General features: G+C 52.2%; 1 protein-coding gene across 1 annotated transcript; it reads right to left on the reverse strand.

Moving 5' to 3' along the window:
* Window positions 1-2,611: 2,611 nt before the first annotated feature.
* Window positions 2,612-6,671, reverse strand: LOC147663359 (uncharacterized). The gene is made up of 2 exons (XM_086950497.1): window positions 6,335-6,671; window positions 2,612-3,585 (listed from the first exon to the last, which is right to left on the reverse strand). Exons 1-2 carry the CDS (start codon window positions 6,669-6,671, stop codon window positions 2,612-2,614), a joined length of 1,311 nt encoding a protein of 436 aa, XP_086806623.1.
* Between the last annotated feature and the right edge of the window lie 5,491 nt (window positions 6,672-12,162).

The following is a 12,162-nucleotide window of genomic DNA, read 5'->3' on the forward strand; positions in this document are numbered from 1 at the left end:
CGGTCCAGGTTAGCCTAGGTGAATGTCCCCTGTAAGCCCTGTATGGGGCCAATTTCACCCCTTAAGAAATGCCTATTCTCTTGAATCTTTAGTGATGCAAGATTGAACTGGCGGCTACCATTAGTACTCACACCTGCCTATATACGAGGCTTGGATCGCGAGCCTGGCATTCCTTATGCAGCTATACCAATCGATAATGGCTCTACTTGATCATAATTACCTGAAAGTCACATCAACCCCGCAGAGACACGGGTTACCTGCCCCAAAATCTACAGAAACAACAGCATGCGCAAGCAGCAATATAATCCATACCTGCCCTTTCTTGGATACTGGGAATGCCAAATGCTGTTTAATACACAGTAGCCCATTTGTGCTTTAACTTTAACTTACTGGTCCAACCCTGTTTGACCCCAAACATTTAGCCACACTTTAGTAGTAACCTTGTCCTTAATGGTATGTGACATTCTGCAAGCACTGCGCAGAAAACCCCATTTGACCTGTTCGAGCATGTGGCCATACCGCTGAACGCGGTGTGGCCTGGGGGAGAGAGTGCTGTAACCCTCAAGTCCCAGGCACTCAGGAGCATCCCTCGCAGCGGAGGGTATATTGTCTCGCCCTCCAGGCAACACTTCCCTCGCATCCTTGATTGGTGCGACGTGGTCTTCACTTTGTGTGAAGTGCACATTATTCCCGATAAAAAGTCTCAAACAGGTAATGCGTTGTAGCTCATGAACGCCTGTGAAGTGTCTTCTCAAATTGAATCTGAACCATGTTCATCTTCCAAAGTATTTCTGCACAATGAAGACCACCGCACTGTCCCCATTCGCAGACCCTACCCGTAAAAACCAGCCGACCCAATCGCAGGCCCTCCTGCTAAAACACAAACACTACATGCCAATATGTGTCCCAATGAGGTTACACAAGCAAAAGGCTTTACTGTATCAGCCAGACCACAGTAGGAGTGAGAGCAGAGTGGTCTGAGTGAGGCCAGAATGGAGGGATATATGATTGGCTAATGCTGGCCCAATGTTCGGTGACAATTGCAAGAAGATCAGTAATGAACCTCACAACGTTAAACCATTTCAGGGACAAGAAACCGGAGATGCGGATTATACCTTTACATTCCTATGAATATGGGGCTCTACTATGTTTATACTTCACTACACTCGTTTGTACGGACCTCCACCTGGGTGAGAAGCTCTGGATTTAGGACAACCCCACCTGTTGACCAAAATCTTATCACAATTTGGCTTATTCAGTGTAAAAGGATTCTTAATGTTGCCCGCATGATAGCGCAGACTAAGCTGGGGTTATGTACGGACCGCATGGAACCGCCCCGCAGGAAAGGAGACACGCCCGGCCAATTATCTTAGGCCTGACAGCAGCCCTGCTGTGCCCACAACCTCAGGTATCACATAGTTACATCATGGCAACAGGACCCCCCCCCCCGCCCCACAACATACCACAAACCCACATATAACACACAAGACACAAGGGTTATGTTGGGAAAAAGTTGCTGCAGGTTATTACATACAACATTATGTAATCATGATGGGTTAGCTGACGGGCGATCCAAGGGCAGGCCGCATTCTCACCACCTGCCCGCCTGATGAGCCAAGCAGCACCGTGGCAAACCACCTGAGTGCTGCCCCTTATGGTAATTATTGTACTCGCGCCCCTAGTGGGACGGAGCGCAGTTAGGCAAGCCCCCGGTTGCACAGGCCCACAACCGCCCGAGGACTACTGGGGCGCCGACACGGGTTCCTGGACCTCCCCTGAGGTCCAGGTCTTAGGCTCTGGCACCCCTATGTGCCTGCTGAGGTACAGTGCTGCACCTCTCTGCTTCCGGATCGCCCTGTAACTCCGCCACAGCCCGGCCGGTGGCAACCGCCGCCGCCCGGGGCCCCCACCACCTACTTCCTCTACTATCTGCAGCCTTTACCCTGCAGGGCTTCCTGTAAGTCCAATAGAAAAAGGTCCATACCGACCGGAGAAAGGTGGACGCCGTCAGGTTCAAAGTAACCTTTTATCTTGTCCTGAATCATTTCATGCCTGATGAAACCAATGCCCCTCTGCAAGGTGAATTTACGCATGTCACTGTTTATTCTCCTCCTCGACTTCTTTATTGCTTCGCCTGACTTAGCGCCCTGCCATACCCTGCGTGGTACCAATTCGGTCCACCATACCTCACAGCTTCCCAATAATCTGCATACTTCTCCCAGGTCGACTTTCATTTTATGCAAAAGGGCTGACCGTCCCAGGTTGGTGATGTCATTGCCCCCAAGGTGGATGACCAGATGATTGGGACGTGCCCCCCTTGAAGCTAGGGAGTCCTTGAGCCTAGGCAAAAAGTTGTTCCAGCGCATGCCAGGTAAACGCATCCACACGCACTTAGTGTTGGTGAAACCGCGCATCCAATTCCTTATGGCCGCCCATCGGCCTAACCTTGCGACGGTTGAATGCGCCAAAACCCACACTCTTGAACCTGTTGAAACAAAGGACACAATTTCACTTTTTGTTCTTTTATTCACACAAATGGTACAACACAGCAAACACTGCACACACAATTATCAATTAGACCATCACTGCAAACTTAACATCAACCCATAACTCAGGGGCGGATGTACCGCTTATAACAAACGGATTCCCAGCGCCCAACTCTTTGTATGCTTGCCGCTGGCATGCCAGCGCAGGAAGCCGCCGTGGCCACCCCTATTCTAAAAGAATGGCTGGAAAACCTCATTCCCTTATTCGAAAAACCTGCTCTGGAGAGACATGCCATCATAATTTTGTCCATCTGGTACCTGGTGAGCGGGCTTTGATCCTCATGCATGAGGAGGTAACCTGATACTGTTGGTCGAAGGGCGAGGTAGGCACGGACCGCTGAGACTGGACAACCTATCTGGTCCTCTAATGGAGCTAGCACAATGACCACCCCTTTCCTAGCCTGGTCCTTCTTTGACTTCCTGAGCGTGATGGTCAGATTCGTGTCTACACTGATGTCATCCCTGTCCAGAGCATCCCCTGAAATGTCACTCTTGGAGCGTGCAACCAACTCGCTACTACAAAAAGCTCCGAAGAAAGCTAGGCAGAAAACTGCCGCAAACAAAGGGGATTCGAAATGATTGTGTGCCACGGCTTGCAACGCCACCAGCATAAACTGCAGAGTGCGGAAATCAATGGGGGCTCTATTGTCCGGTGTCCTAGGTTCGTCCCTTGCCCAACCCTTCAGGGCCGCCCTGATGACAAAGGACTGGGCAGGATCCCTCAAACCTTTCAGCTTTGCATCATTGCTAACAGCGGCTAAATGGCTACAAATCCAGGAGTGAGACTTGCCCTGCTTCTTTGCCCAAACAGTGAAAGCCTGTACTCTGTCTTCCAGGGGGATTCCCGCCAATCCCATGCCTATGATTGCCTCGTTGAAATTCGACAGGTGCCTCCCATAACGCTTCCTGGTACCTGGCGCCAATGCTCTCTCCCCCATTGCTCTCAGTTCTTGCTCCACTCCAAGATGCGCCAGAGTGCCGGTGGGACGGGGGTCATCTCCTTTCTCGCTTGCGGGCAGGCCGCGCGGAAACGGTCCTACTGGAAATGAAAAAGAGCATCAGCTGCAACGTTAATGACCCCAGGAATGTGTCGCGCCCTGAACTCCATGTTGCAGCGCAGGTTCCTCCTCGCTAACTCCCTAAGCAGGGAGAGGACCAACGGGCAACTGGCAGTCTGCCCATTGATGGCTTGGGCAACCGCCATGTTGTCCGACCAAAAGAGTACCTTTCTGTCGGACAAATTGCCGGGCCAGAGATGCAGAGCAATGACAATAGGGAAAAGCTCCAACACTGTGATGTTGGCAGTGATGCCTCGCTTGCGCCAGGCGTTGGGCCATTCTTGTGTACACCATTGTTCACCCATAATTGCACCAAAGCCCTCCCTTCCTGAAGCATCCGTGAACATGCTGAGTTCCGGACTGTCAGCCCAAGGTGCCCTCCAGATGACTGTGCCGTTAAAGTCATCCAGGAAGTCCTCTAACATTATCAAGTCCTGCTTCAAGCCCGCTGACAATTTCACAAAGTGGTGGCGTTTGACTACTTTCGCAGTTGCCCTAGCTAATCGCCTAGCAAAAACCCGGCCCGCAGGGATGACACGTGCCGCGAAGCTGAGTTTGCCAAGGAGGCTCTGGATGACGCCTAGCGGTGCCTTGTCCCTCCCCAGCAGATCGCGGATGTCCCGTTGCAGGTCCTGCACCTTCCCGGCAGGGAGTCTTGACACTCAATTAACTGTGTCTAGCTCGATGCCCGGTCTTGCCTGGGGCCAAAGGCACCCCAAGGTGTCCTGCCAGATCCATGAAGCATGAAAGCCCATTGCTGCATTCGTCAGTACCTTCCCTCCCAATGAATAAGAAGTCGTCCAGGTAGTGAGTCACCGCCCTGACATCATATCTTACCGAGAGTGACCACTGCAAGAAAGAGCTGAATGCCTCGAAGAATGCGCAAGATAATGAACATCCCATGGGCATGCACTTGTCAAAGAAATACTGGCCTCCCCACTTGAAACCCAGCAGGTGATGGCGCTCAGGGTGAACAGGCAAGAGTCTGAATGCTGCCTCAATGTCGGCCTTTGCCAACCAAGCCCCCCTCCCTGCTCTCCTGATGATGTCTATGGCCACGTCTAGTGAAGAATAAGATACAGAACATGCACCCTCCGCCAACCAGGAGTTAACAGAGTCCCCCTCCGGGAAGGATAGGTGATGGATGAGCCTGAACGCACCCTGTTCCTTCTTAGGGACCACTCCTAAGGGGTATACCACGAAATCCGGAAGGGGGGGGCGGTCGAACGGGCCTGCAACCCTCCCCAAAGCCAGTTCTTTTCGGATCTTATCAGACACTACTTCCGGGAGGTCCCTAGCAGATTTCAGGTTCTCCGCGTCCCTACTGACTCTCGGCCCCAAATAAGGGATTTTGAAACCTTCTAAAAACCCTTCTGACAATGTAGCCCTGTCTTTCGCATTGGGATATGACCTCAGCAGGGGCAGGAGGTTGGGAACAACAATTGGGGAAGGGCCTTTCGACTGAAGGGAATAAACAGTTGTGGTAGCTCAAACAGCTGTGGTGGCTGCCCTGTCGGGTTGTGACCAAGGGGCAAGTGGAGGTGCAGGAGACGGGTCAGTTGGCAGTGGAGGGTGGGCTGCAAAGGATATGTCGGGCTGCTACTTATCTTGTTTCTGCTGGACCCCAGCTGTATCCCGTTTGTCGCATGACGAGGCAGGGTGGGCGCCGCTGCACTTGCTGCATGTGTGAGCGAATCTACAAGCCTTGCCCCACGTGCAGTTCCCCGCATTAAACAACCTGCAAGTTCCAAAGAAGGATCTTTTGCTACCCCTGTTGTAACCACCTCCTCCTTGCCCCCCCAAAAGGAATGTTTGTAAGGACCTTTTTTGTCTTGGCTCTGGCCTTTCCCTGCCTCCACTTTCTTCTCAACAGAGCTGGCTTTAGCCGTGGCTTCCGCCTTACCCATGCCCATGTACTGCACCCATAGCCTAACCTCCATTTGGTCCCAGTCCAGTTCGGGACACACCAACATCTTTTTTCTGAATTTGCAATCGTAATTGTACCAACCCATGCCCCCGCTTGATTCCGCCTCATTGGTGATTACGCTTGCATACTGGAACAGGCCCTGCGCCTGCTCTGGGAAACGCTCTGTGATGACAGCGGCTAAGATAGAGAAAGCCTGCCTCCAATTCTTGATAGTTTTCTCAGGCCAGGCCTGGTTACGTACCTTCTTCTCCTCATCCTTAGCCCCCATCCTCCTGATGTCCACCCCATCAGCCCGATCATGAGGAGGGAGAAAATATCAATAAATTCCCTCCGCCAGATGCCTTCCCTTGCCGCCTGGGGCACCTGCCAAGCTAAAGAGCACTTTCCTGAAAGCATGGGAGCCATGGACATTTGCGGTGTTGCTGGCACGCTGGGTGATGATGTGCTTGCCACAGGGGTGGGTGCTGCAGTTGGCGCGGGGGGCACCTGAGCAGCGGGGGCCGGATGAGATATTGCTGAGTTAAGGGGCGCTAGCGCTACGCTTTGCTGCTCGGCAAGGGGTGGAGGGGCCGGTAAGACTGCTGGCTGGGGAACTGCGACGCTGTTTCTGCTGGTTCCTAATAGTGAGATTTCGCTTCCCAACACTTGTGTAAAATTTGCCTCTGCTGCTGGCAAGAGAGCAGATGCTGGTGCCCCTGTCTCGCCGCCCGCAACCACATGTTCGCCGCCTGCTGGCTGCCCAGCTGTCTTTAGTCCTGCTCTGATTTCAGCCATAAAGTCTGTGAAGGTGGTGGTGCGCTTACCCAAATCATCCTGTGTAGCAAAGTTCGTGGGTGGGGCCACCGCTGCCACGGGGGGGGGGGCCCTGACCATGGGTGGAGGGGATGCCGCAGCATGGACTATGACATTCCTGGCTTGCTCTGTTATGCGGCTTTTGGCTGGAGCCGGTTCCGCAGGAAAGTCTTTGCATGTGGGCCTCTTCAATCTCTTGGACCTTGTGGTCCCAGTGTCCTCTGTTATCTCAGGTTTCGCCACTGGTGGCGACAAGACAACCCCAGAGTCCCCGGGACCGTTGGCACCCAAACGCTCGCTGGCTAAAGCCACCCCTCTGGCCTTTATCAGGTCCATGAGTGCCTTCATTTGTGCATCCTGAGAAGGTCCTGCTTGAGACTCGTCAACTTGGGACATCTGGGAGAAGAGCGGGGGGATCCCTGGCTATCCATTTTGTCTCTTCAAGCTCGGATCCTGAAAAAGAAAGGCTCCATGAGCTTGACACAGGGATAACGGTGTATGGCCGCAAGCAAGGACTACCCTAGTTGGTGATACAAGCCACAGGCCTACTCCCCTATTCCATGAGCATCACCCCCACCCTACCTTGTTCCTGGCGTCTTGAGCTGACCCCGTGAGCAATGATACATACTTCTACAAATGTCTCACGAGAAGCAGTGCGGATGCGTATGCGAATGATTCGGTACAACAGGTGTGGTGTCTGAAAGGAAAAGGAATCCATGAATATGACGTAGAGAGCTTGTGTGCCAATGTATAACAGCCAAGGCCTGCTTGATGAACACTATAACACACATCTTCACATGGTCAGTGACTGTGCGCTACCTGAGGGACATGGTCGGTAAGTGTGCGCCACCTGAGGGTCCCCTGGCACTGACACTCTAGGCCCAACTTCACCAGCATTACCTGTACTTTTGTTAATGACTGTGTCCCTGCACGCCCAGCACGTCACCACCTTCTACACCTGAAACAGAAGAGACCATGAGCACACGCAATGACAATTCTATGCTGAAAATAACAATGGATGTACCGAACAGACTGTCCCTTTCCGCCCTGTACTTTGGCGTGCCGCCCATTCCTTGGCATTGCCTGCACTACCGGTACTTTCTATACCATGTTGCTGACCATACCATGTGGGAAAAAGGGGAAAAGTCCTCAAACACTGCGCTTCCCATGATCCCAGTTTGACTCGTGGCCCCCATTGAGGCAATGAATGGGGCGGGGGGCACCCATCCAGACCCCAGGTGCCCACCGGAAACGCCGCAGACACGGGCCACACAATCATGCCCCACGAGCCGGTATAAGAGGCCGCCCCTCCCACAAGCGAGATGCGGCGACGGGGCCCTGTGATATGAACTTCTGGCCCGCCGCAGAGGAGAGCTATAATTTAGCGACGCATTATCTGCTGCGCACCCGGCATCCGTGCCGGAGATGTCCTCCCACCCGATGCCGTCCGAAACAAAAAGGGGGGGGGCCGAGGGCCCAGCAGCGCAGCTGCCCGGGAGCCCCCTGCACCTAACCTGCTCACGAAAGTTGAGGCCCATACGGGGACAGAACCTGTGACCGCGGCGTTGTGAGCACCACGCTCAACCAAATCAGCTGACAGGCTCTGCGACTGAAGCAAAATGGTTGGGTGGGAGAGCGGGGGGGGGGTTGAGGGAGGCTGTGTATGCGCACGGCATAGTGCGGCCCGTGCTGAAATTAAACCCCCCCCCAGCGCATGAGGGCAGCAGCGCGATGGGAACGGGATGGGGCGGCCTGGAAGGTGTACAGTCGACAAGGTCCAGACCGAGGCACGAGGCCCGCCCCAGCCCCCAAGCGACAATGAGCTATACAAGTGTACCACACAGGTTGCCCGGCCCGGGGCCGCTACGGGGTGCACAACGACAAAGCCCCGACCTAGGAACGAGGTCCGCCACAGCCCCCAGCGCTAAACCAGAATTGTGGCGCGGCTGCCAACAAAGCTCGCACCCACCTATTCCCTGAACACCGCGTGTACCCACGCGGCATGGCGCCCCCCGCGACACAAGGAACAGTGGCGATACATGGAGAAATGGCAACATGGCCACTAATGTGGGTTGCCATGATAGCAGTCGCCATATTGAATTTCCAGCGCTGCTGGCCATGAGGGGCTATGAGGCGAACAAGACCTCCCTAATATCTGCGCACGCCCAGGCATGCCGGCTGGCACGCTGCCGAGAACCGTGCCCCGCACTCTAGGGTCCCTAGGTGCCGCTACCGGAAATTAAATAAATGGCTCAGAATTGGGAGGGGGAGGGGTGGGGGCTGTGATCGGTGTGTGAACGGCCTATCCCTCCCACCGCCATAGACTCGGGACCCCGGAAAATTTAGAGCCTCGGTCAATGATAGGTACACATCCACAAGCCCTCGGCTCACGCGCACACCCAGGTTAAAGCGCGACAGCCATACTGCCTGAGAGCATATTGACGAGTGTGCATGGACGGGATAAGGGGTGCCATTGGACCAACCACCCGACCCCCCAGCCATATGCAAACCCCCAGGGGAGCGCAGGGCACACTTGGGGGTAATTATCCACCTCTATCGTGCTCCCCCCGATGGCTCCCCCGCTGCCACCCAGCGAGGCGCACAGGAGAAGGGGGTGGGGAAGCGCTCGTCCTACCCCGTCTGCCGAAACGGTCTCCAGGGACCCCTCATCATACACGGTGAGGTTTGGCACCCCCACCTCCACAGCCGCCCGCTAACTAAGCAGGCCGCCTAGCCCCGCTCAACCTCCACAAAGAGGGAGTAGGTGGAGGGGGGGTACCGGCCAGCTAGGCCTTCACTCACCGGGAATAACTTGTTCAAAGGAGTGTCCACGTAGCGACAGGAGGCGTCCGGGGCGGCAAAGAGGCATCTAAAATGGCAAGGGGAACTTAAATACCCCTCGCCCTGCCTACCGCCCCGATCGCACGACACTAGCCCAGCCCTCTCCCTGTAGAGACTCCTCCTACATCAGAGGAGTGAGTGGCCAAGCGAACAGAGGGCGGGGGGGGGAGGCCCTCTGTAACTAGGGTGCCGCCCTCCTAATGGCCACCGGGTGGCCTCGGGCAGCCGCATGTACAGGGTTTCAATTCTAGAAAACTCTTCCAGGGTTGACTTCAGGCGGCCCCTGCACCTTGTACCACCCCTGCTCCTGCCGTGCTGCCAACTGCTTAACCTCTCGACTCCTGACCAAGACTCGTGCCAACTAAATGCCAAACAGGCGGCCACTGTAGGCAGCACCACATGTAGCTCCTGCCATGCTGCTGCTCCTAGCAACATCATAACTACTAACCATGGCACTTGGCAAGTGTAACAATGCAGACTAATCCAAGGCCACAGAGCTATGTTGGATGGCGTCGGCAGCAGGCAATAGTAATCCCGATGATAGCCAGAGCTGTCTCTCAAAGAGCTGCTGGGCACAAACCAAGGAGCCGTCGCCTCTGTATGTTGTAGGATGTGACAATGATGTGTTCCCCATGCACCCTTAAAATGGTACGAGCTTCAGAATGGAGTTGTCTTACTCCTACACAGCACAGAGAGTATCACACCCGTGGACTCTGCCCGGCGACATACGATTCTCACTTTGCTGCCCCGATCGTGGCAGGCAATGTAACTAACTGATGCAATCGGGGTCCCGAGTTCTTTTACAGTTGACGTAGTTACATCATGGCAACAGGACCCCCCCGCCCCACAACATACCACATACCCGCAAATAACACACAAGACACAAGTGTTATGTTGGGATGTAGTGTAGTTCCTAATTTCCCAATAGGCCCTGCGCATTGGAATAACATAAACAGTAGTATCGACGTAGAAGTGCGGATCTTCCAGGCCTCTACTGACTATGCTAAACTTAATTGGGTTTGTTACCAACTCGCTCGGAGGTCACTGGAAACTTTCTTCTCTGAATAGGAAGTGATCAGCTTCCCTGGTACAGACAAGAAGGGATTCAGTTTTCCAACAACCGTGCAACATGACAACTTTGCTCCTCAGATAAGAGACTCTAGGGTCGTGTGAAACAATAGACAGTTATTTTACTCAGTTAGTTGTAGTGCAGATTACTTTCCCAATATGTAGAGAATAGAGAGACGGGCGTTTTCAATAAAAGGTAACATTTATTGAACAGTATTTCTTCTCGTACAAGAGAAATGAATTGCCACAATTGCAAGACTTGTTATTATAAAAAGTACGTACAGTAAGATGAGTATTGCAAAATAATACTGTAAAAGCATTGATATGGTTTCTTAGCCATACAATTGTTTAAAATGAATAAAACATATATACATTCATATATATTTTAGGCTAAAATACTCCACTGGTGCTTCTAACTACGCCTACCCCAGTGTACCTGACCTAAGCCTAATACTTGGGAGGGGAGTAAGTAAGTAGCTTTAAGTTAAGTTGGTTTTGCCAAGGTTTGCTTCAAGAATTCTCTCTAAGGGTTTAGTCAACACCATACCTCTGGAATAGAATGATGGAGGTCTGGTATCTCCTTCAGGGAACTCGATATCCCAGTCACTCGCAAGAGTGGGCTGGAAACGCCGGAGCTGGATTTCTCTGCAGGAGAAAAGACAGCGTCTCTCTCAGCGCGCCGAGGAGGAGGAGGAGGGGCAGCGTCCGCGGGCAGCTTGCATCTGCTGGGCTCTTGCAGGGGACGGCTGTTCAGCTCCTAAATTCACCACACCATCGTTCGCTCGTTAGCAGAGATAGCAGTAGCGATAGCAGCTACGGTATCATCATACCAGCAGCAACTTCAGCGAGACAGCTTCAGCTTCAGCGAAAACAGCATTTGCTTAAGGCAACGTTGGTAATATTTATACCTGAAAGGTGCCTTGTTTGACGTAAGTTTTTGGACATAAGACGTCAATAAAGATGTCACTAGGAAGTGATCGTCTATCAGTGCTCATTAGAGTTCTATTACTTATCAAAACATAGCAAGCGGGGCTTTCCCAGGTTGCTGAGTTTTTATCTTGTTGAAGAACTCGGAGTGTTAATCTAGGAATCTTAGATAGTAACTTCTGCTATGTCATTGCACTAATTAGCTGCAAAGGAAGTGGCAGAGGAAGCGATTCTGAAATGTGGCTCTGTTTGTGTGAGGCCAGAGACGAGTTTCTGAATATTGCATTTGATCGGTTATGCCAATATAGGGGCACAAGGGGGTTATAGCCGTATAGGGGCATAAGGTCACACTATCGATCAGGGTCCTAGATTAGAACGCAACACCCACTCCACGAATTCATGTCCATCAAATTACTAAAACTAGAGCAATAAGATGCACGTGTAACATTGCCCACCCCAAAATACATATATGCATTTGAAACAGGCGTATTTGTAATACGTGAAAATGTAGCTACTGTACGTTTTTGAAGCATAGAAATCATTCAAAATTATAGCATATGAAATCAATGAACGATTTTGCAAAAAGAATTACACATGAAATATCTCTGAATACAGAAAAGAAGGGCGAGATAATTTCATCACAAAAAAATGCATTGCAGTAAAATGTGCTAGAGGCTGGTGCAAAGTTATTATGTCTCTAGATGTATCTAGAAATAGAAGTAGAAGTAGAAGTTCCAATGCTTTTAGCAGTTTTTGTTGTTCAAAACTGAAGGCCGAATTCAGAGTTCATGGGAACGCTATGTTTCGGAATGCTTCTCTAAAGTTATTGTTTCTGTTCGGGTGAGAACATCATATCAGACAGGCTCTCAAAGAATTGGTCTACAAAATCAGGTGACAGTTCGACCAAATTCGATAGTGCTGTAACTTGGCGGGTGTGAGAATGATTGCTGTCATCAAAGGCTGGATCAGCAATGCTCACAGAAGGTCGTACCTGGGTGATGTT

The sequence above is a fragment of the Lissotriton vulgaris genome, unplaced genomic scaffold, assembly GCF_964263255.1.
Source record: "Lissotriton vulgaris unplaced genomic scaffold, aLisVul1.2 SCAFFOLD_388, whole genome shotgun sequence".
In the NCBI taxonomy this organism is placed as follows: domain Eukaryota; kingdom Metazoa; phylum Chordata; class Amphibia; order Caudata; family Salamandridae; genus Lissotriton; species Lissotriton vulgaris.

Excerpts from the sequence above, each read along its gene's own strand:
- LOC147663359 (XM_086950497.1), bottom strand. The coding sequence starts at position 6,671 with ATGAAGGCACTCATGGACCTGATAAAGGCCAGAGGGGTGGCTTTAGCC. Across the intron at positions 3,586-6,334 it reads TGCTACACAGGATGATTTGG|TAGGACCGTTTCCGCGCGGC; the intron begins GTAAGCGCACCA and ends TTTCATTTCCAG.